Source organism: Thamnophis elegans, chromosome 5, assembly GCF_009769535.1.
Source record: "Thamnophis elegans isolate rThaEle1 chromosome 5, rThaEle1.pri, whole genome shotgun sequence".
NCBI lineage: Eukaryota > Metazoa > Chordata > Lepidosauria > Squamata > Colubridae > Thamnophis > Thamnophis elegans.
Genome location: NC_045545.1, coordinates 42,856,650 through 42,882,410, shown reverse-complemented (window position 1 = coordinate 42,882,410; position 25,761 = coordinate 42,856,650). Strand labels below are relative to the sequence as shown.

Below are 25,761 nucleotides of genomic sequence, written 5' to 3'. Positions count from 1 at the left end.
TGGACAGTGGTGAGGGTACGAATCTCCATGGGGAGATCGTTCCAAAGGGTCGGAGCTACTACTGAAAAGGCTCTCCTCCGTGTAGTTGCCAGTCGGCACTGACTGGCAGATGGAACTCGGAGGAGGCCTAATCTATGTGATCTAATTGGTCGCAGGGAGGTAATTGGCATAGATAGATAGATAGATAGATGGATATCACTCTTTTTGCTATTTATAGTAATATGAACGACAGCTGCACATTGGTCATCTAGATGTTTATATATAAAAAATCTAGATTTTATACATATAAAATCAACACCTAGATGACCAAAGTGTAGCTTTCATTCATATTGCTATAAATAGCAGAAAGAGTGAAATAAACAAAAATAGCACCCATCCATTATTCATTGTTTGAATACTTGGTTATTTTTTCAGCATTTGAAATGATCCTTTGATTAGAATCCATTGTTTTATCTTCATTGAAACAATCCTAATGACATGATTCTCATATTAGTAAATCTTCCTACTCTGGTGCCCTGCCAGATGTGATCAATTTGAAGCTTCCCAAATTCCCAACCAGGATGTATCAATTTTATCAATTAGGCATAATTGATAGCCAACATGCTCTTGAAGATATTGTATTATACATGCAGTTGTTAATTTTAAGGAGCAGTTGCTGCAAGGCAGAAGGAATAATTAAAGGGTTAAAAGGCCCAGCCCTCCTACACCAAATTTGTTTACTGCACCACAACTGCTGAGGATTAGGAACAGTTTAGAAGGTAATAAAAGGAAAGGCTTCAAGGCTTTTCCAATGCACTCAAATGAAAGAAACTCTTTTCCAAAATTATTTCAAAATGGTATTCTTGGCAAGGAAGACAGAAATAGCTATCTTCTGGCGCTTATGTCACAACACTTTGCATTTGATGTGATCTTGCATTTAATGTTTTTATACATGACCTGCAGTTTGTTTGTTTTAATACAGGCAGTAATGATACAAGTGAATCTTATTATTTGCAGAGGTTATATTCCAGAGTTCCATTTATAGAAATACTCAATGTAACTTTTAAATAAATTAAATCTTGGGCTTCCAAACTTGTATTGTTTTTTCCCTTATGACAATAGAACACCAGTACATAAACAAAAAGTGAACATGTATCAGTCATCCAAAATTGTTAAGCTCTGGAGTGCCTTGTCAGGATTCAGTAATTATGGCCTTTTACTACCTCTTATGCACGATAACTCTGTAATTCATATGGTGATAAATTCCAGTTTTTAAAATATATTCTTCAAAAGCACATTCACACCTTTACAACAGCTGTTTAATAATAGATTAACAATTATATGAATATTAAGGGGAAAAAGGGTATATAGGTTTCCCTGTCTAGTTGTGTCCAATTCTAGGGTATGGTGCTCATCTTTGTTTCTTGGCTGAGGGAGCCAGTGTTTTCTGAAAACATTTCCATAGTCATATGACCAGCATGGCCAGCATGGCTATGCACCAAAGGTGCATGGAATGCTGTTACCTTCCTACCAAAGTGGTATCTATTTATCTATTTGCATTTGCATGCTTTCAAACTGCTAGGTGGGCAGGAGCTGGGTCAAGGAACAGGAGTTCCTTGCAAGTGGCAAGTTCAATAGACATTTTAATTGAATTATTTACATCAATAAATATGTCCTTTGTCATAAAAAATATTTTAATTAATATTTAACCAACCTGTTTAGAGTAATGTAGAGATATTTATAGAAATGCCTTTAAGTAAATATATTCATACTGAGGCAGTAATAATTTTCCATATAATTTTTAATAATTGGTTTACGTGTACCATATATACTCGAGTATAAGCCGAGTTTTTCAGCCCACTTTTTGGGCTGAAAAAAGCCGCCTCGGCTTATACTCGAGTCTACAACTGGATCCGGCAGTGCTGTTGCCTGTTGGAGGAGGAGGAGGCGAACCAGCCTGCCACCGCCGGCCACCGCCAGCCCCGCCGCTCTTCCCGCCCCCTTCTAAGCCCCACAGTCCAGCGGACGCAGCAGAAGCAGCCCCGGGGCTCCGCTGCATTTTCTGGATGGGGTCTCGCAGGAAGGAATCCCCCCTCCAAGGGATCCCCGTCCAGAAAATGCGGGGAGCGGCAGCGGAGCCCTGGGGCTGCTTCTGCTCCGTCCGCTCCTCTCTGCTCTCCTGTCGCCAGCTGGTGGGGCTGACCCTGATCCATAAACACTGCCGAATTCAGCCTCGGATCTTTGTCGGGACCTCTTTCTGGTCCGCCTCTGAAGTCCATATTCTCCATAGTCTCTCGAACTGCTCCCCCCCACCTCCAGTTTATTCCTAGTTTGATCCCACGCGCCGCTGACCTAGGAACCGCATACCTCCCAGCAGTTTTTTCAGGCTGCTCCCAGATGGGAAGGGAGGGGGATTGTAAACCCCTTCCACACCCTGGCTCCTCCTCTTCCAGAGTTCGGGCTCTCTTTCTTTCTTTCTTTGAAAGAGAAGCCCAAATTAGCCAAAGGGGGGAAAGCGAGCGAGCGAGCGAAGCAGTGGGAGGTGGAAAGGTCCCTGTGAAGCCCTGCGGCCAAGGAGCGCTGCCTGCTTTTTAAGAAAACCTGGAAGGGGAAGAGGGTGGGTTTTTTCCCCCTCCCTTTTTCTTTTCGTTCCCGTGGCTCAGCCTCTCCTTTCCTTGGGGCCGTCACGTTTACTGTTTGCAGTTCCTTTCTTCGTATAAAAACCCCTCTGGCTCCAACGGGACCTCTTCCAAGAATACCGGGCACAAAACTGCGCTCAGTTTCTGAAAGGTGGCCACGATCCCCAGTGGAAAGGCGTTATTCCCCTCAGTTGTGAGGGCAATGCTGCTCGCGATTTTCCCCTAAATGTTGGAGAAAACTTTTCGCCGCTGTCCTCCTCGGCTCATTTGGGAAGGACGATTGTAACAGGTTGAGATTTCCTTTCAAAACAAAACAAAACCAACCCCTCCCCCGGTCCCAATGTTTCAAACAACCCCCTTTCCTGCTGGGAAGAGCCCAGCCAACCCCCCGTCCCTTCCCATTCGAAAGGGAAGCTCGTATCACCTTCTAGAGAAAGTGGCAAATGCCCTCCGTGACTTCCTTGGTTTCTCTCCGGGCTCTGCTCTTCGGCATTGCCCTTGGGGAAAACTGCCGCGGTTTGTTTCCGTGAATATATTAACAGGCGCGCGGAAAGCAACTAAGCCAAGGAGCGTACGTAGTCCAGCCAAGCGAGTCTAGTTTCCTGGGGTCCCTTGCTCGCTCGCTTTCCCCCCTTTGGCTAATTTGGGCTTCTCTTTCAAAGAAAGAAAAAAAGAAAGAAAGAAAGAGAGCCTGAACTCTGGAAGAGGAGGAGCCAGGGTGTAGAAGGGGTTTACAATCCCCCTCCCTTCCCATCTGGGAGCAGCCTGAAAAACTGCTGCCGCGCCACGCCTGCGCCCCAAACAGAGCTGGGTCCAATCAGCCTTTTTTCCCCTTTTTATGCCCTGTCTCAGACATGCGGGCGCGCATGCTGTGAACTTGCCCACTTAGACGTCGAGGTTGCCGCGTGCACTCTTGTATTTTCCTCTTACGTGCCCCCCTTGGTGCAGCGGGCTAACGCTGGTGAAAGGAGTGGGGTGGACACAACTGGTAAATTATAAACCACAGATTTTAATCCTATTTAATTTTTAATGGTATCAAATTTAGCTATAAAGAAGAGAGAAAGAAAGAGGGAGTGTGTGCACAGGAGTGTGGATTTTCTAAAAATCCCATTGAATCCAGAGGAGGGGGGAGAGAGAGAAAGAGGGAGTGTGTGCACAGGAGTGTGGATTTTCTAAAACCCCATTGAATCCAGAGGAGGGAAGAAAGAAAGAAAGAAGAAGTGTGTGCACAGGAGTGGGGATTTTCTAAAAATCCCATTGAATCCAGAGGAGGGGAGAGAGAGAGAAAGTGGGAGTGTGTGCACAGGAGTGTGGATTTTCTAAAAATCCCATTGAATCCAGAGGAGGGAAGAGAGAAAGAAAGAGGGAGTGTGTGCACAGGAGTGTGGATTTTCTAAAAACCCCATTGAATCCAGAGGAGGGAAGAAAGAAAGAAAGAAGAAGTGTGTGCACAGGAGTGGGGATTTTCTAAAAATCCCATTGAATCCAGAGGAGGGAAGAGAGAAAGAAAGAAGGAGTGTATGAGGGTGGGAGATTTCCTAAACCCCATTGAATCCAGAGGAGGGAAGAAAGAAAGAAAGAAAGAGGAAGTGTGTGCACAGGAGTGGGGATTTTCTAAAAAATCTTCTCTTATGTTTTAGCTTGGTTGCTGAATGAGCTAAGGTTTTTGTACATTTAAAGTTATTGTTAATACCATATTGTTTTTATTGACCCTCTTTTCCACTTACAGAGCTAGTTATTTATTTATAAATAAATAATATTTATTTATTCAAAAACATTATTGGTATCTATTTTTATTTTTGAAATTTACCGGTAGCTGCTGCATTTCCCACCCTAGGCTTATACTCGAGTCAATAACTTTCCAGCTTTTTGGGGTAAAATTAGGTGCCTCGGCTTATATTCGGGTCGGCTTATACTCGAGTATATACGGTAATTTATGGGTTTTTTTAAAAAACAAATTGTCAAATTTAAAACCACAAGGGAAGGTAATAATATTTGGAATAACTGTTCTCAAATACTTAAAATTATTCAGACAGGTGAAACTCAGCTACAGTACACATTTTCATTGCAGCATTAGAACCTGTGTGGAACAGATGAATGTACAGCAATTAATCCAATAACCTCTTCAATTTCTTGAACTGTTGGACAGCCTCAGTAAGTTTTTGTATATAAAATGCATAATTAACAATAAAACATAATATATATATATCATAGGTTAACAGCAGTTTATGTTCAGTTCCAGCCATAGCTAAATTTAAAATGCCATCAGTTTATACAATGAGACAGGCCAGTAATTCTAGTGTCAAGTTAAAGAGGAGATATTCCCAACAAGCACCACAAAATAGATTAAGAAAAATGTCAATTTGTAGTAACCTAGTAGGAGGTGTAGAATACCTCACATTAATGTAGTTAATAAAAACTTTCACAAATCTGTATATAGACAAACCTCTTTCAGAACTTTCCAATGTAGTACATCAGTGTATCTCTGCTACTGGTTGTAGAATTTCTTACTATTTAATTAAACTTTTAATTATTTTATTTAACAATCTAATATTACCAGATCCTTGATAACTTTTTAGAAATCTACATTGTATGGGTTGAATAATTTGTGGTAATATTTTTTAGTTTATGAACAACTAATGCAATAATTAATTCAAGGTTAACAAGTTTATAGTTTATGAACAACTAATGCAATAAATAAGGTTAACAAAGAAATTGGATGCTAACTTGAAGAAAGGACCCAATAACATAGGCTTCTAAGAAGGAGATAATTTAGAGAAGCTTAATTATAAATTTCCAGTAGCACTGGAACAATATCCACTCACTCATACAAATCAATATGTTTCTTGTACCAGTCTATGGAATAGCCATCTGGACCAAGAATGCTTCTTGTTTCATGGATTTAATAATATGCCTTTATTTCTTAGAAAGAGAAAGATGCAGTTGAGTGATTAGACAGACCGATAATTCATTATTTTAGGAAAAAACCAATCCATGATTACATTTGAGTCTGGAATCTAGAATAAAATGGGAAGCATTTTATTTATTTGTTTGTGTGTTTCTCCTATTTATTAACTGCCCTTTTCCCTATTTATGGAATATGGATTATTACAAGTTGAATCTTTGTTGTCTCTGTCAGTAGAAATAATACCACTTGATTGCAGTTGTTTCATTGTAAGAAATTTATAATCTGTCAAATAATACAGTCATTCCTGCCATTTTATTCTTGTATAATTTAATAAATATTCTACATCAAATGCATAAAGAGAACTGAGTTCCTTTTTAAAGTCAATAAGAGTTGTTTGTTTAAGTGTTATATTTAAATATTTGTTCTTAAAACAGAGCCAACAGTCAGCCAGTATAGTATACTACCATTTGGCAGTCTATTGCTCTCCTGTAAGATGGTGTCAGTAGTGGCTTAGAAACTCCAGGAACTTTGTTTTCATAATTTCAAAATTCACACAAAAGATATTTTAAATCACTGTGCTGAGAATATAATATTTGACATGACAATTATAGAACTGCGCAAATAGATTAATTCAACTGTATTTATTTATTTATTGATATCCCACCTTTATTATTTTCAATAACTCAAGGAGGTGAACATACTTAATATCCCTTCCTCCTCCTATTTCCCCCACAACAATAATCCTGTGAGATGAGTTGGGTTGAGAGAGAGAGACACTAGTCTAATGAAAGCCAGCTTTCATGCCTAAAGTAAAATCACATAAATTGTCTCTTATTATAGGAGACTTAAGTCTTCATGAATTACATAGATTTTTGAATTCTCTGAGGAATGTTTCAGTTGATATAACCATGATTTTGATCTCATTACGGAATAATGATAAGAACAGGTGTGGGCTTCAAAAATTTTAGCAAGGGGTTCTCTGCCCGGTTGCTGCGTGGGCATGGCCGTAGTCAGCCTCTTGCACCATGGCAGGGGTGGTGGTGGGCATTTCTGCCCTCTCCAGGCTCCGGAGGCTTTCCCTGAGCCTCCGGGAGAGCAAAAATGGTCTCCCCATGTTCTGGAGGCCCTCTGGAGGCTGGAAATGGATCCATTTCTGGCCTTCCCGAACTTCCGGTAGGCCTGTTTTTTGCCTTCCCTGAGCCTCTGTGTGCACCCTGCACATACCTGCATCCAAAATGGGCCGCATGAGGATTCCTGGGTGGAGAGGGGCAAAGTGGGCGGGGCCAGCCAGAGGTGGGATTGGGGGGGTTCTCCGAACTGCATAGAATCTTAGCTGGTGGTTCTCCCGAACCCCTGCAAACCCCCAGCAAACCCCCTGGATCATAAGAAATGTATTTTTGAAAGAATAACTCTGAAGTACTTTATCTCTCATTTTAAATCATCATTTGTTACAATATTTACTTGAACACTGTACTACTTCTAATTAACACATTTGCAATTCTGTGAAAAACTTTGATTAAATTGTAACACTACAAACTTAGTACAGACAGCAACTTAGCAGCAACTTCTATGTTATAAAAAAGTTTGAAGGAATGAGAATGACTCTAGGAATTCCTTTGTATAACATAATTAAAAATAGTGTGCCTGATATCTTTAAATAAGTTTTTTTCTCAAGTTTTATTAGTAGTAATAGCTGGGAAGTATGGGAAGTATTGAGTTGCTAAAGGAATTTTTGCTTCTTCCCTGGTTTAATTGAAAACTCATGAAATAACATGATTTTAACAGGGTTTAATTATACTTTCCTCCTTAAAAATTTTATACTGCTTTAAATTTTTAATTCTAACATTTTAATTCTTTTGAGGTTTTATTATACACTGCCCAGATTCCCTCTTTGAGTGGGATGGCAGTTCAAAAATGTAAAATATAAATAAATAAAAAATAAACTTATTTTGCCAATATTACCGGTAATTCTTTCTCCATACAACATATAATCACATATCTTGCCTCCAAAGAATAGACCATTTATAGTGTAAACTAATGGCAGTATCAGGCAGTTCTGTTTTTTGCTTTACTTACTGCTTTATTGGCAGTAACAATCCTCAATAATTTGAGTGTGATGCCTTTGCAATTTTTACTGTAGTGGAGTTCCTGACATTGATTTTTGCTACACAAAAATTAGAACTCTAGTCAAAGGTGGGTTCCTCCCATTTCGGCCTAGTTCGGCCGAACCAGTGGTGGTGGCTGCGGGAGACTCTGCCCACCCACCCACCCAGACGCTTCTGCGCATGTGCAAAAGTGTTGTGTGAGAGAGAGAGCGCACAAGCATGCAAGAGCGAACCGGTAGTAAAACCGGTACAAACCCACCACTGACTCTAATATAAATACAGTTCATAATTTTTCTCTTATCTCCCGGAAGGCTGAATTCTGCTCCAGTGAAAGGCTTTGAAAAAGATGTTGGTGGCAAGACAACAATGCGGATAACATATCCGGAAGGGGCTATCCAGAAATCGGAGCAGTATGAGAAGGATTCCCTGTTTGTACTGGCAGGATTCAAGTGGCAGGATTTCAAGTGGCTGAAGTACATTGTTTATAAGGAAAAAGTGGTAAGATAAGGTGTTTTTTTCTCCCTCAGATTTTTCAGGGTTATTCACTTGTAATTACAACATTGAGTTCCAAAGAAATGAAATGATAAAATATATGTGATTACAGTAACCACAAAAGCTGCAACTTGCATCAGAAGTTGCTTACATGTAAGGACAGAATTTTTATTATGATATCACCTTACATGTGCTGTTATTTTGATATAATCTCAGTTTTCTGCAGAAGCTTCTGAAATAGAACTTAGTTATCGGCTTGGTATTTATGCTTCTTGTATTTCTTTGGAATTGCATCTGTTTTAACAATAGGTCTTGAGTTCTTCCTCAAAGAACCTGGCCATCAGAGTTTATTAAATTCAATTGAAGTTGTTTTAAAGACAACTTTATAACTTTATAAAACTTTATAAAAATAAGAAAGCTGGGGTGGCAACATATAACAAATAATTGATAATTGAAAAGAGCATATTTCTGCAAACTACCTGCTGAAAAAAGTCAATAATACGATTGATAAATGAATAAATAACCATGAGTAATAAATTCAGACTAAAGACTGACAATATATTTGGGGACTGACTAGATCAAGTTGTGTCTTCCATCCTAAGAAATATAGTTTTTAGAAACCATATGTAAATAGATTTTTATAGTGGTTTTTCATTTGTACTTGAATGTAAAATGCTGAAACTATTTTTATTTATGTTCTCAACCTTTGTAGGTTATTTTTGTTCTTGCAAGTTACATTCTGTTCTTTGTCAATTATTTGAAACCTACTATGCTGTGTTAGTAGAGCATATTGTGTTAGCTTAACAGCAAATGAAGGGAACAACTGTGCTTTTAGTTGGGGATTATTGTCCTTTTTACATCTGTTTTACTATATTTCTTAGGATGGAAGACACAACTTGATCTAGTCAGTCCCCAAATATATTGTCAGTCTTTAGTCTGAATTTATTACTCATGGCTATTTATTCATTTATCAATCTTATTATTGATTTTTTTCAGAAATATAGATCCTGCCAAGATTAGCTCGGTTTATGCAAACAAGCTATGTAGTTAGTTGATTCAAATATAATTCCTTGCTTCAGAAAAAAAGATTTCATCTGCAGATTCTCCTTCAACATCTGCTTTATGTTGGCCAAGAAGTCAAGCCGGGGCAAATGTTTATTTGCATATTGGTCATTTCCAGGTTTTTTTCTCTTACTTGAATATATTACTTGAACCTAATTTCACCAGTAATCTGCCCAAACAGACTATTGAGGAATATATAGAGGAAGTGCCAGTGGCATCAAGGTATAGTCTTCATTAGTGGAAGTCTAATGGTGTGTGAACACTTGCCTGCTTGTTGCACAGGCATCTGTGAGTCACAGGGTGCAGGGAAGGCATTGAGGATCAAGTAGGGTTCAGTTGTATTTCATCAAGGGAATGAGAATATGTGTGCTTCCTTGCCATCTCAATCTAAATGTGCATCAGTTTGGTGACCAATGTATTTGGGGGATATGAATAATTATTGTCCAAAGTTGCATAGCTTAGGAAAGGCCTAATGTTAGTCAAAATACTCTTTCTAGACCAAGAGTCAGCAACATTTTGTACCTCAGGGACCACTAAATTCATAATTTTAAATACCGTGGACCACTAATATGACCTGCCTAATGACTGGCTGGGTGGGCATAGCTAGGTAGTCATGTGACTGGGTGGGCATGGCCAACTCAATATCACTCATGTCGAGGGGTGCCTCACCAGCCTCTATTCACCCCACCCCTGACAGCCACTCCTCGCCTCCCCACCCAGGCTCCTTGGGGTCCCAACAAAAAGCAGTTGTTGGAGTTAAGCAACCACCATGAGAAAGAGTTGGCAAAACAGCTGGCTCAATTCAAATTGGATCTGACCAAGAAGGAAGCTCAGCAGAAGCACCTTATGGAGGACTAAGAGCATAGGCGTTCCAAGCAGAGTGAAGACCTGTGGGAGTGCAAGGCTAGGTACTGGCTCCTGGAGGCTCAGCAGGCTGAGATAGTCAGCCAGTTCCAGGCCATGATGCAGTCCCACTGGTACAAGACACTCCAATTCTTCACCACCAGTGGCGCTTCTCTCCAGCCTTTGCCCAAAGTCCCACATCAGGAGGCAAAAGCAGGCCCCAGATTGGAATTTCTGCCCCCCTCTGCCCCTGCACAAAAAGACCCCGAAGGGGGAGACTCTCTGCAGCAACACAAATGTTCATTGCACATATCCGGCCCAGGCTGCCATAGTTTCAGGACCCCTGATTTAGTGCAATATAAAAAATTCAAATAATTTTTCTGCAGACCACCAAAATTTTCTCAGGAACCACCAGTTGTCCATGGACCACCAGTTGGTGACCGCTGTTCTAGATATCCTTTAGTGGAAGAGGATATGAGAGAAATTCCCCATTTTATATAGTATAGGATTATGTAGTCATGATTTGTATTTGAAATGTGAAATACGAAGTGGTTGTGTGAACACAAATCACAAATATATTGGAGGAAAATATTGCTGTCTCCATATTTCTTATTTCCGCTTATATAATTTTCAGAGGGATTATTGACTGAGTTCACTTTAGAGACATTGAGACTTTCAGTATCATGACAGTAAGTTTTGTAAAGAGGTGGACTAGAGTATAATGCAGTGTAAAGTAGTAACTAATCTTTCCTTGTTGAATAGCTTACTATGACCTCTGGTACTTCCTCATTAACTATTGTTTGTCATCATACATCTGAATTCCCTACTACCATTAGACAAAAGCTACACAAAAACATGCACTTTCACCTTGAAAGCTGATGCACAGTCCAAATAGGTTAAAACTAATCCATCTTGCACCAAAGAGGAAATGGGCTCTCTAGATGCTTAAGAATGAGTCACAGTCACGAGGGAAAAGCAGAGGGAGAGGCAGAAAGCAGATCTGTCAAGCCGACTATTTCCAGAAGGTATTAATACACACAGGGACTAGAACATAAATTTCCCTTTACTTCACCTCCCTTTTCTTGTTTTTGTGAGCTAATTTTGCCAGATACATCTAGAGGCATTATATGTCAAGAAACATTCTTGGAGGATCAAAAAAAAGAGCCTTATTTCGTCCTGCTGCAATCTGCCTCTTTATATACTACTAAAACAGTGTATCTGTTTAGTGTAATCTACCATTAGGCATAATGGTGTGTTATAAGGTAACAGTTTTTGAATCAGCAAACTTCAAATGGTTAACTTAAATAATCCATCCAAAATCTGGCAATTATGACTCCTACAGGAGAGAAATTGGGCAAAGTTGTGGCCTCTTCAGCTCCATTGCTCCATTCAACAACACTTCCCCAAAACCCCTAGGTCCTGTGATGCAAGGGAAAAGAGGAGGGGTGTATCCCTACCCTCTTACCCACCTCCTTCTGGGCCCTGCACCCCCTCAGCTGGTAGCAAGATCTAACAGGTGAGGCAGGGGTTGTCTGCTTCAGAATCGAGGCTGAAATTTGAAATACAGGTAGTGCTCGACTTAAACCACAATTGATCCCAAAATTTAGGTTGTTAAGTGAGATGTTTGTTAAGTGAGTTTTCCCCCATTTTATGACCTTACTTGCAACAGTTGTTAAGTGAATCTTTGCAGTTGTAAATTAGTAACACAGCTGTTAAGTGAATCTGGCTTCCCCATTGACTTTGCTTGTCAGAAGGTCGCAAAAGTTGATCACTTGACCTCAGGACATGGAAACTGTCATAAATATGAAGTAGTTGCCAAGCACCCACATTTTTATCATATGACCATGGGGATGCTACAACAGTTATATGTGTGAAAAGAGGTCATAAGTTACTTTTTCCAGTGCCAATTTTTTGAATTGTCACTAAACAAATATTTGTAAATCAAGGACTAACTATATCTCAATGGCAGTGGGCAATAAGGGATGGAAAGAAGGGAACAATTTGAATGCCTGCTGGTGAAATGGGACTGAACGGAAGGCTCCAACGGTCGACAGGTAAGTCCTCTTTTTCCCTGAAGGAAGGGGCCCTTGGACACACACTGGGATGGTGAGTAAATGTGCAGTTTTCTTCACAATCACCACCTCCTTTTGTTCCTCCTCTCCGCAGCAAAGCGACAAGTAGTTCCCCAGGATTTCTGATGCCCCCTGCCAGCTTACCACAAGCAACGTCAATGGGGAACCTATCAGGAAGTCAGAAGTTGTTCCCATCTCACTGCTTTTTTTTGCCTACCCATGATCATTGTCTTACTCTATTTACTCTTATTCATTACTCTATTTCTGAAAGGATTAACCAACAACTTTTGGGTTGTTAAGGATACTACTAAAATGTTCATGTATCTTTGATATTTTGTAATTGTCAATTGGGTGAGGTAATACATCACAGAGCAACAATTTTGAAGTCAATTTACCTCATATGGGTAACTTACTGAATGCATCCAAAATTCAGGACCCATGACTTACATAGGATTGAAATTTGGAAAATTTGTGGTTGTTTCAGCATCCAACTACACTTGGATGTAGTTGATATGATGTAAGAGTAGGCAGATAGGGTATAACCCTGACCTCTTTTCCACCTCCTCTTCTCCTGCACCTACTCAGTTTACGTTTTACGTTTTATTGAGTTTGTATGCCGCCCACTCCCGAAGGACTCCGGGCGGCTTACAATGAAACAAGGGAAGGGGATAATACACAAGACAACATATTAAAATATACAACAGTCACAATTTCCGAGGGGCTGGATATTTCGAAAGCCCCCCGGCCTGCTGGAGCAGCCAGGACTTAACGGCTTTGCGGAAGGCCGGGAGGGTAGTGAGGGTCCGGAACTCCACGGGGAGATCGTTCCAGTTGGCAACAAAGCTTTGACTAAGTGAGTAGCCATTGGCTGTTCTGGAACCAAAGCTGAAATTTGCAATCTTTTAATGATGGTGACTAGTGAGGGAAGAATGAAGGAATCACTTCTATGCCTGCTGGCAAAGTGGGACTGGCTGGGGGCACAGGCAATCAGATGAGCCATCTTCCTCCCTGGAAGGAGGAGTCCCTTGGGGACATGGCAGAGTGGTGGAGGATGCAATTTTCCTTGTGGTCTGTATCTCCCTTGATTCCCCTTCCCTACAGCAAAATGGTGGGCAGTTCCACAGGTCAGCTGAGGAAAAGGAGGAGGATTTATCAGGGCTCTCTTAAGAGGAGGTGAAACAGCATAAGCCTTTATTGCATGTGGAAAGAGGAAGGATGAGGGATGAACTGGGATGTTGGAGAGGCAGGGCTGACTGGTTCTGCTGGCAACAGATGAATGGTCTTCCCTGGAGGGAGAAAGCCCTTGGAGAACACTGGAATAGCAAATGGGGATGTTGTGAAAAATTCAAATTACACCTAGCACTTTTCACTATATATGTAATTGAAAATTATATCTTCTATAATGAAACTGCAGGCAATCCACATATGTTTCTGGGGGATTACCCATGCAGGTAAATGCTTGAATCAGATTATAGGGATCATAATCTCAATCTTTGAAAGCAACAAGGGTCATTAGCAATACATCACAAGACATCACAATACAACAACCACAATCCTGGCACTCCCAGTTCTGGTCATTAAACAATCTTCTGAGTCATTAAGAGAGTAGAACCGGGCCGAACTGGAAACAACCCATCTCTGGTTTTCTTATCTTAAGCTATGTATGCAGCTTTAGTTTCTAGTCTGTGTTGCACTTAATCTCCAAACAAGGTTGTTTGCAGTATGCGCTCAAAAAAAGTCAAGATTGCAGCCATGACAATGCAGAAGTAATCCAAAGCTTTTTATGTTACTGTGCTGGAATTATGGAGACTTCTCTGAAAATCAAAGAGTTAGTTATTGCACATTAAAAATACTATGCTTAAAAGCTAAACTCATGGTTTGTTTTGATTGATACCTAAATATTATCTAAAAATGTCAAGGGCATAAATTGTGCAATAGCTTCATATAGAAATGGCACTTTATTTATTGTTTACCACAATAAAAATACGCTGCATATCCGTGCTGATCATTGACAATTTTAAACATATTTTATTTCATAAATCTATATCATATTTATGTAAATATAAAATATTTCATATATCAGTCATAGGAATTATCAGTAGTTGTGGATGATATATGTTGACACAATACCCTACAAATACTCCAACTCATGCTTATTGAAATTATAATTTTTTTGCTTGTAACTTGTTGTTTTTTTATTTTCCCTTTTTCTGAAACCAGTATTGTGGTTAGAATAATTTTTGAGGGATTTGCTTGATATTGTAGGAAAAGATGTATAAAATCTACTGGGTGCTAGCACACATGGGAGTGAATCTTGGTTTTGGAGAAGGTATATGCAAAGTTCCCTTTCAGATAAAAATCTAGGTCATGGCAAACATACAAGAAATATATGTACTGTAAAATAGCAAAGTAGATAAGATTTCACAAACAGAAATTCTGTATAATATACTTGGTTAATGGAGTACTTTCAGTTACAGGTAGTCTCCAGATTATATCCATTTGTTCAGCAACCATTCAAAGTTACTAGTTAATAGTGCTGAAAAAATTGATTTATGACTAACTCTCAAAGTTCCAGCTGTGCCCAGTTTGTGATTACAATATCACGGCAAGCTGATGTTGTGTGAGCATCATTTGAGTCCTTCCCTGCTAGCAAAGTCAATGGGGAAGCTGGCAGGGAAGATTGCAAGTCACTCCAGTAAGTGCTCTTATCACTTTTTCTCCCAAGGAGCCTACAAGATCATAGGATTCTCTTACTTCATAGCACCCCATCCAGGCCTCCCTCAACCAGCATGAAGTCTTTGCTAGTCAGCTTGAAGAGCCGAGGTGGCGCAGTGGTTAGGGTGCAGTATTGCAGGCCACTTCAGCTGACTGTTATCTGCAGTTCAGCGGTTCTAATCTCACCGGCTCAAGGTTGACTCAGCCTTCCATCCTTCCGAGGTGGGTGAAATGAGGACCCAGACTGTGGGGGCGATATGCTGACTCTGTAAACCGCTTAGAGAGGGCTGAAAGCCCTATGAAGCGGTATATAAATCTAACTGCTATTGCTATTGCTATTGCTAGCTTGCATTTCACTTTCTGCAGCAAATCCCATTCCCCACAACACCCCTATGTTTCTTGCTTGGGACTCCTGTCGCTTCCTGCTTAATGATGCACATGCTCCTGGGGTTAGGACAGCTACCATAATTGTTGTTACTAAGTGATGTGTCATGTGATGTCACGCTTTAGGCAGCATCACTTAGAAAAGCTAATCCTAGTCACAACTGACATTGTAACCTCAAGATTACCTGTAAGTTCCTAACCTTTAAAACTTCTATTTTCTTTCTGGCCCAAAAATAAATTCTGCATGCTAATTCTCAGACCTTACATTTGTTTGAGGGACTTTAAGATAGATGAAATTGAAAGTTTGGGAGCCACTTATTACATGCACTTGAAAATTATGCAGAACACATACTCTCAACATTTTGCCAGTATACTGAGAATCTCTTTATTTTATTTTTATTTTATTTTTTGTCATTCTTCCTTGTCTGTATTCCTTGGGAACATATTATTTGTACCGTTTCTAATTATTTTAATTGCCTGCCAATTTAGGAACGGCATTTTAGGTGGTATGTTGGGTGTATGAGTGTATGAATGTGAGAGAAAATGTGCCCACTTTTAATTTATTGTATTGTATTTTAGTAATTAGTGTGGGGTGTGTCTGAAGAGAGTGTTTGATCGGTAAGTATGGTAGGACCAGGGATGCGACCTGGAGTCCCCTCCGCTGAGTGCAGAAGCAGAAGTGGATGGGGGCCCAGACTCACCTCCCGGCCTGGTGTGAATGGAATATATGACCTGCTGGGAAGAAGGGGGCCGTGGGAGAGGGGGAGGAGTCTACAGGGATAGGGGGAAGTCAGAGCATCCCGGTCATGACTGGGAGAGGCAGATATGGCGGGAGCTGTAGGGCTAGCCATTACCGGGGAAGAAGGACTCGCTACATTACAGCGATTGCTTATTCCAGTCCCTCAGGCTCAACTCAAGGATCTGGTGTCAGAGGAGTACAGGGCCCTGGTCTTAGGTTGTTGTTGCTAAATGCCAGGTTGGTTGTGAACAAAGCTCCCCTCATCCGAGATTTAATATTGGACGAGGAGGCAAACCTGGCATGTATAACCGAAACCTGGCTGGGCCAAGAGGGGGGTGTCCCCCTCTCAGAAATGTGCCCAGATGGGTTTCAGGTGCTCCACCAACCACGACACCAGAAAAGGGGTGGGGGAGTAGCAGTTATCGTCCGAATGCCGTTAGTTCCTCGCAGGATCCCTGCCCCAGAGATTGTGGGGTGTGAGTCTCTCCTCTTGAAGTTGGACCTAAGGGTTCAATTGGGCTTGCTGTTGACATACCTGCCTCCCAGCTGCGTCACGACAGCCCTGCCTGTGCTACTAGAGGCAGTAGCCAGGTTGGCGGTGGAGTTCCCCAAACTTATGGTATTGGTGGACTTTAATCTGCCGTCTCTCGGTGAACGCTCAGATGGGGCACAGGAGTTCATGGCTTCCATGACAACCATGGACCTGACCCAGGTAGTTCAGGGTCTGACTCATAGGGGGGGGGGACACGCTTGACCTTGTATTTCTCCCGGGGCAGTGGAAACATGATCTTGATTTAAGGGGAATAGAGACCTTGCCCTTGTCATGGTCAGATCACTCCTTGCTGAGGCTTGACTTCAGGACACTACCCCCCCCCATTGCAGGGAGGCGGAGCCAATTAAGTGGTTCCGCCCCAGGCGCCTGATGGACCCTGAGGGAGAGATACCTGACTCCCTTGTCTGCAATCCGGCCAAGTCTTTGGTCGCTGCCGGAATAGTGAGGCGGCTGGAGCATTGGATCGGATTGTGCCTTTGAGGCCTCTCCGTGGCAGCGGATCCAGGAGGGCACCTTGGTTTACCGAGGAACTCCGGGAGATGAAGCGCCAAAAGAGACACCTAGAGCGACGTTGGAGGGCTAGTAACTCTGAGTCTGATTGATCACTATTAAGAGCCTTTATTAGGACTTATCTAGTGGCGATACGGGCGGCAAAATGTGCGCATTTTGCCGCTCTTATTGCGCCCGTGGAATCTCGCCCAGCCGCCCTGTTTAGGATGACCCACTCTCTCCTGAAAGGTGAGGAAGTGGGGGAACCCTTGCAGGGAAGAGCTGAGGAGTTTGTTCAGTTTCTGTCAGATAAAATCACTCAGATTCGGACAGACCTGGACTCCATTTGGGCAATGCCAGCCGAGATGCCGAGGGCTAGTCTTAATCAGATTTTGGGGGATGAGTTTGAATTTGTCACCCCTGAGGAAGTGGACAAGGCCATGGGAGTGATGAGTGCCTCCACCTGTTTATTGGACCCGTGCCCCTCCTGGCTGGTTTCGACCAGCAGAGAGGTGACACGAGGCTGGGTCCAGACGATTATCAATGCATCTTTGCAAGAGGGGTTTTTCCCGCAACCATTAAAGGAAGCAGTGGTGAGACCCCTCCTCAAGAAGCCTTCCCTGGACCCAGCTGTTTTGAAAAACTATCATCCGGTCTCCAACCTTCCATTTTTAGGGAAGGTTGTTGAGAAGGTGGTGGCGCTTCAACTCCGACGGACCTTGAATGAAACGGATTATCTAGACTCCTTTCAGTCTGGTTTCAGGCCTGGGTACAGCACGGAAACCGCTTTGGTTGCCCTGACCGATGATCTCTGGCAGGCCAGGGATAGAGGGTATTCCTCTATCCTGGTGCTTCTTGACCTCTCAGCAGCTTTCGATACCATCGACCATGGTATCCTTCTGTGACGCCTGGGGGAGGTGGGAGTGAGAGGCACCGTATTATGGTGGTTCTCCTCTTACCTCTCTGACAGGTTGCAGTCGGTGTTGGTCGGGGGGCAGAGGTCGACCCCTAGGCCCCTCAAGTGTGGTGTGCTGCAGGGTTCGGTCCTGTCCCCCCTCCTATTTAACATCTACATGAAGCCACTGGGTGAGATCATGTGACAGCATGGGGTAAAGTATCATCAATATGCTGATGATACTCAATTATATCTTTCTGCCCCTTGCCAGCTCAGTGAAGCGGTGGACGTGATGTGCCGATGTCTGGAGACTGTTAGGGTCTGGATGGGGGCGAACAAACTTGTACTCAATCCCGCTAAGACTGAGTGGCTTTGGATGTTGCCCCCGAAGGACTGTTTGGACAGTCCATCCTTAACCCTGGGGGGAGAAAATTTACACCCCTCAGAGAGGGCTCGCAATTTGGGAGTCCTCCTGGATACGCAACTGAAATTGGAACATCATCTGTCAGCTATGACCAGGGGGGCTTTTGCCCAAGTTCGTCTGGCGCACCAATTGCGGCCCTATTTGGATCGGGGTGCACTTCTAATGGCCACTCATGCCCTTGTCACCTCGAGGCTGGATTATTGTAACACGCTCTACATGGGGCTACCCTTGAAAAGCGTTCGGAGACTGCAGTTAGTTCAGAATGCGGCCGCGCAGGTGATAGTGGGTGTGCCGAGGTACACCTACGTTAGACCTATCCTCCGTGAGCTGTACTGGCTACCTATTGGTCTCTGGACTCAATTCAAGGTGTTGGTTATCACCTTTAAAGCCCTACGTGGCTTAGGGCCAGGATACCTTCGAGACCGCCTGCTGACACATACCTCCCAGCGACCAGTAAGATCCCATAGATTGGGCCTCCTTCGGGTGCCATCGGCCAAACAATGTCGGCTGGTGGGTCCTCGGAGGAGAGCCTTCTCGGTGGCTGCTCCAACTCTTTGGAACCAGCTCCCCCCGGAAATCCGGACCATACCCACTCTGATGGCCTTCAGGAAAGCCGTAAAAACTTGGCTGTTCCAGCAGGCCTGGGGCTGTTGACTTCACTGTTGAGGTCCGGCCCTGACTAGAATGAATTAATGAGGAATGACTGTTGTTTTAAATTGTATTGTTGTTATGTTTTTTATATTTTCTTTGTAAGCCGCCCGGAGTCCTTTGGGATTGGATGGCATATAAAAGCTTTAAATAAATAAACAAACAAACAAATAAATGTAACCTTATGGGTCTCAAGTTGCCCAGTGGAAGTGCTTACCTCAGATTTTACCAATGTTTTGGTAAAACATTTGGTATGTTTTGGCAGAAAACTTCCCAGTTGTCATTATGTTAATTCTACCTATCCTTGTGTAGTGCTGAGACGGATTGAATAACTGCATTCCTTGTTGGGTGGGGCAAAACAAGTACATGTACTTCTGGAGGGTTGGGGGTCTTACAAAGAAGAAAACCCCAAATTACTTGTACCAATACACTCCAAGCTTCTGGGAAGGTCTCCATTCAAATTCTTGTTGTTCTTTGTAATTTTCACATACTTCCTGGAGCATAGAGTGCAGAAATCTCCTCTTACAGCAGCTTTTATATTCAAAGTTTGTTCTCTTCTTGTTGATCTAATCATTCTGGTTTTTGACTGTGCATCCAGGGTATATAATACTGTATGCGAGTATTGATCTATGGTATAAAAAATAATAAAACATAACAAATTAGCTTGTAAGCACAGTTTATCATAATGCAGAACACAGCTCTGAGTTAAAACTTCTAAAACTTAGTTGAAGAAATTTCCATGCTTTACCACCCAGAATATTAACTGCATCTTACACATAGCAGTTGTAATAGAAACCCTACATTGTTATTTCTAGAACTTGACAATTGCTTATTTTTTTCATTTGAGTAAGGTGATTGCAAGAATGCTTAACACTTTATCTGTCTTCTACTTCTTTGCTTAGGGTCTCCATAGCCTGGGGGGAATCTCTGTGTGCATGTTTGTCCTTGCAGAGGCATAATTGGAACATATGGGGGCTGAGAGAAGTGATTTAGAGCACAGAAGTGGTAACCTGAGAATGCTCTCTCCATATAAGATTAGTGTTGTAGATAAGAGATTGAGCTGCAAATAAGTCTGGATGAAGCTTCTGTCCAGGAACTCGCTAGGAGGCCTTAACCAAGCTACTGTCTCATCCATAATCCTCCCTCCTGAAAAGCTGACTTATTCTATAGTGCTGGTTATGAAGTGCTTTGAAACTTGAAAATTTGAGTTAGTTTTAGAAGCAATAACTATCTGAAAAGTTGTTTTAAACTACAACAAATAATAAAATGCAACCTTAAAAAACACACCAATGGGATTTTAATATATACATTTGTGTGTAATGTACTATTATTGTTTAATATACAAAGGAACAAAATATACATAGACATCTCCTTAATTTCTGTAATTATGGATAAGCCAAGAAGACCCTTCTTTGTGCATTTCCTTGTTGGTTAATGACATTTTTGCATAGCTTCAGGGATTCCTTTTTTTTTTTGAGATTTTCCCACTAAATACATTTTTATCCAGGGAAGTAACTGATAACTTCATCAATGCACCTCAAGGGGAAAAATGCAATTCAAATTAATAAAGCATATCTGAAGGAGCATCATAAACATGTTTTCTTCAACTTAGTGTCTTTCTGATATGTTGACCTTTAATTTCCAGATCTATTCCCACATCTTACACATCTGGTGAGCACTAGATTGTGGACAATATAACTTTTGAAGAATAAATATAGCCAAGATGTTATAGATGAGTTTGACAACTCCCCCCCCCCAAAAAAAATATTCTTGTATAAATGTATTGAGGACTTCTTTCCCCTATTTTTGTAGTTTTCTTCTTGTTGACGGGATATGTATGAATAATCAGCCAGTTTATCCAGTTCCATTATCATAGGGAACAGACCTGCTCCCTGGAAGCTAGGTGCTCATTGAAACAATTGTACACTCATATCTTCTGCCCAGCAGAGAGACAGTCATATATAAGAAACTCAACACAATGCACAGGATAGGCTCTGCACTCTTTAGTGGCTTTGTGACTACTGGTTAGAATTGATTGATTGATTGATTTCATTTGTATGCTTCTCTACCCAAAAGTTCTAGGTCAGGATCGTTCAAACTAGGTTTCATGGAACTCTAGGATTCTGTGAAGGCTTGATAGATTCCATGAAGAACTAAGGAGAAAAAAAACTCTTTTCCCTGAAGAACAGGGTGGGGAACAGAACCCCACTGATGTTGGTCTCAGGCACACAGTCATCTGCTCCTGCCCCTGCCTCAGTGCTGTTCTTGTCTGATGTGCACAAACAATATTGCTTGTCATTAGTATTTGCAGGTGTTCCACACAGGAGGTGACTGTTGGTCTTCCCTTCACCTCATGTACAAAGTCAAATTGCTACCCTCAAATTCTGATGGACATTTCTAACTTGCTTAACACATGAGTGCTTGTCGTGAGTCCTTCACTCCTTCTTGACCTTTCAAATCATGGAGTATATTTGTGTGTATGCAGGTGCATGTTCCAAGCGGTCTGCTTATTCATCAGGGTGGCATCCCGTGCATACCTAGGATGTAGTCATCCCATTGAACATGGTGGGCATTAATATAGAAACAAGATTGCACTGCTTAGCTGATCAATTTGCAACCCCAGTTCTCTACTGTTTCCCTCTTTCATACTGCCAATCACCTGCTTCTTGTTTTTAATATGACAATGACACCTACAAACGCTAATCCTATAAAGATTGTTTACTCTGTTAATCTCACCTAGAAGTTTTGTATTTTTTCCTCCTTAGCAAGATTCTTTTGCTTTGTGACTGCTATAGATACAACAGGTGACGATTTTCATTTGGCACTTATCTGTGACAGAAAGAAACACATTGTTGATCTTCTGCCCATTTTTTTTTTACTTTGTTATATAACGTTTTCTGTCTCCTTGGCACTAGGTTTAGAACTTTTTTCTGTGTTTCCATATAGAGTATTTTCTGCTTAAAACTTATTAATAAAGTAAAATCATAGTGAATTTGTATTCACTTTAACAAACTGATTAGTGCTAGATATTATTGCACACTAGGCTAAAAGTTACCCAAGAGCAATGCCATATTCTTTCACTCTTTTGTCCAACTTTCATTTATTTATTAACAAAAATATTTCTAAAATATCTTTACTCACCTCCTCAGTTGTCATAATCATTGGCAATATTCTTATAGTACCCTGTTTCCCCGAAAATAGACCCAACCAGAAAGTAAGCCCTATCATGATTTTTCATGATAGGGCTTGTAATATAAGCCCTATCCCAAAAATAAGCCCCGGTTCATATCGTCAGCAGACGGAGGCATTTAGTACTGGGTTTCCCCCAAAGTAAGACCTAAACAGAAAATAAGCCATAATGTGTCTTTTGGAGCAAAAATTAATATAAGACCTGGTCTTATTTGGGGAAAACACGGTAAAAAGACATGACATGAAATAGTGATGAAGAGGGAAGAATAACAATTTAGATATTAGTGCCAAGTGTTACAAAGTTATTTCTAATGACTTACTGGTATGGATAGAATATAGGAAAATAAAAGGCAGCGAGTCTTTTAGCTCTGTTTTCCATTTTTCAACCTGTTGCAAGCTGGGAGAGATGATTTTAAAGGTTCCATCCTTCTTGGGCTTTAAGAAAACTGTCCAGATTTCTCTGTTCTGTCCACCAGAGGAAGAAGGAATGCATCTGATTGCAACTTGGTTTTTTTTAAACCTAGCTTTACTATTTCCATATTCATTCCTTATAATAAAAAAGGTATGATTTCTTATAACTAGAATTTGGACCTTTCCAGATATTTTGGACTACATCTCCCATATTCCCCTGCTATTAGTACAGGGGGAAGGTGGAAATTAGAGCAGTTTTTCACACTGCTTATTAAGTTTTGTGTGTAAGAGAGGAAAAGGGTTGAGATGTGCCTTTTTTTTAAGCTCTAGGTTTCTTGCTCTAGGCAGCTAGCAATCTCATCATGAGGTTCCATCCTTTCCGGGCTTTAGGAAGACTGTCAAGAGCCAGCCCTCTCTTCTATCCAGCAGAGGAAGAGGAAGTGCTCTGATTGCAAATGCGCTTTGTGAGCAGTGGCTTTTGTAATTTTGTTTCACTTTTTGACTTTCATTTGTCTTTTTATGTATTGGGGGATTATTTTATCTCTCCTTTCTTTTGGATATTTTTCTCTTATGATGACGTAAGCTGCTGCTGATACCTTTTAATACAACCAATGAGTTGGAATGGTGCTATCCAATGTGTTCTGATCTTTTTGCAATCAACAGTGGGTAGTGTCCAAGGAAATTTCCATTGTTTTTGTTTTGCTCAGGTTCTATTTTCATGATGTAACTCTCTTTGATTGCAAATATTCTTTGTTGTGAGAGTGCACTGTTCACTGAAGGAAATAGTTCCTTCCTGCAAATAATTATATAAAACTTAGTCAGTTTTCTGGGAAGTGACTTAACGGGATATCAGTAAACAAAGTGCTTGGAAAGAGTTTAGCAACAGTACTACTTTAGGCTTGTTTCTTTGGCTTTCTGTGATGAAAAATAGATGAGCATTTTCTTTCTGAGCATATCCAATACATTAATGCAAAGGATTAGAAAAACTAGCAGTGCTAATATCATCCTCCACAAATTCTTGAGATACCTTTCTTTCTTTAAACACCCTCAGTAGAGCTTTTCCTTAATTCTGTCAGGTTCAGGCATTTGGCTAACATCAAGAAGGGTTCCCTAAAACTTCCCAACTTAATCCTATCCTGTTCAACTACTGTTAGCATATGCATTTGCCAGAAAATCAAATAGCTCTAAGAATGCAACTCCCCATCTGATAATGAAAACAATTTTAGTATCCTGTAGAAAGAGAAGGCTGAATGTTGACAAGTTCAAAGGAGAGGAAAATACATCCATTCACTTGCAAGCTAAGATACTAACCAGGTATTCCATCTTCTAATTGTTTATATTGTACATACTCTTCCATGCATCATGTCTTTGCTGAAGTGACAGAATACATTCCACTCTGGGTTGGACATAGGGAGATTCTGGAGAAGGCATAAGTAAACTCAGTTTGTATGTGCTTTGATGCCTACTTCCTTAGATAAAATGATTCCATTTCCCCAAATCTGTTTTACAAGCTTTAGCTCATAACTAACACATCTCTGGCTCTTTCTTGATTCAAGTACTCTTTAGAAGTTTGTCTTGTATTTTTCTGTAAACAAAACTCTGATACAGATATGACTTCACTTGTGGGAGGAGGCAATAGTGTTTTCCCAATTCCAGTCTTTTGCCCAATTTAGCTAAGTTCTAGGCAGAGCGGAAGCTTTCCTCTTCAGTTCATTGAAACTATTACTTTCCAAACATTGTTTATTTGACAGATTTCCCAACTTTTTTATTTTTACAAATAACTCAAGGCAGAGAACATGACCAACTTTCTCCTTTCTCCTCCTATTTTCCCCACCACAACTCTGTGAGATGAGTTGAGCTGAGAAAGAACGACTGGCCCAAGGTCATGTTAGCCTTTCTTGGGGAAAAAAAGCAGTGAAGCTAAGTTGAAGAATAAAGAGCATTTTGGAGAGAGAGAGGGAGGGGGCAGCAGGGAGCACCCTTATCAGTTTACTTTAGGAGCCGAGGTGGCGCAGTGGTTAAATGCAGCACTGCAGGCTACTGCTAGATCAGCAGTTCAGCGGTTCAAATCTCACCGGCTCAGGGTTGACTCAGCCTTCCATCCTTCCGAGGTGGGTAAAATGAGGACCCAGATTGTTGGGGGCAATATGCTGACTCTCTGTAAACCGCTTAGAGAGGGCTGAAAGCCCTATGAAGCGGTATATAAGTCTACTGCTATTACTTTTAAGGAAATGGATATTTTGAGACTGGTCACATTTTCCATGCAACTGAAAAGATGAGCCTCTGTCCTGACGACTATTTTGCATGAGTGCTATAATTTATTATTAGAATTCAAAATATGCCTCCTGGCTAAAAAAATATTTATTGTATCTTCAAAATGCACTGAGAATAAAAATACTGTATCATTTTGACTTTGGGATAAAATGGAAGATAAATCTATGAGTCCTGCAGATCTACTCTTTAGTCTTCTTATGTTCTGCTTCTTGGGAGTCAGATTAACTGCACAACAGTTGGAATGTTTACAGTTCCCTATCCTGAAGAGAGTCCTCATCCCAATAAGAAATAAATTTATACTTCTAAATATTTCATGCTTTCTTTTGTATTTTTTGGAATTTTTGCAAATCTTTGCTACTGAATGTTATCAGAATTGGTGTGTGTGTGTGTGTGTGTGTGCGTGTGTGTGTGTGTGTGTGTGTGTGTGAGAGAGAGAGAGAGAGAGAGAGGGAGGGAGAGAGAATAAAAAAACAATTATTTATTTTCATACACAAAAGCACCCAACATGCCAGTGTGAAAAACTAATTATTTTCTTAGGTTTAGTAATTGGCTGGATCATCTCTAGTTGCCAAATGCAATTTGGTTCCTATAACTAGTAATCAGTCTTTTATGTCACTGTATAGGACTTTTGATCCATCCCTCCATGGTGAACTGCTTCTGCTCAGTAATATTTGAGGACTGTGGCATTTAGATATGGACTTTGACTTTGGCATTCCAAAACATTGTATTTGCTCTTCTTAATTCATTCTCTTTTAAATTTGCTTATGTATTTTGGATCAGTGTTCAGCTGATGGGCACATAGCCTGATATTCTGCTAAAGAATTCTCTGATGTAAAGCAGAATTCATGCTTCCTTCAATGCTGGGAAGTTGTCCGGATCTGAGAGAGAGCAAAGAATCACCAAATCTTGATATTATCACCTCCATGTTTGATCATTGAGA

The 25,761-nt window shown here is 41.0% G+C and overlaps 1 protein-coding gene across 3 annotated transcripts in view; it reads left to right on the top strand.

Moving 5' to 3' along the window:
• Positions 1 to 25,761, top strand: part of ST3GAL3 (ST3 beta-galactoside alpha-2,3-sialyltransferase 3) — a 249,939-nt gene that overhangs the window by 171,688 nt on the left and 52,490 nt on the right. For 2 of the 3 annotated variants that reach the window (XM_032218673.1, XM_032218672.1), the window contains one exon: positions 7,943 to 8,129. In XM_032218673.1, the coding sequence (XP_032074564.1) occupies positions 7,943 to 8,129 (187 nt within the window). Of the gene's footprint in view, positions 1 to 4,689; positions 4,773 to 7,942; positions 8,130 to 25,761 lie in introns of those variants that run through there. The other variant, XM_032218674.1, reaches the window with a different exon arrangement.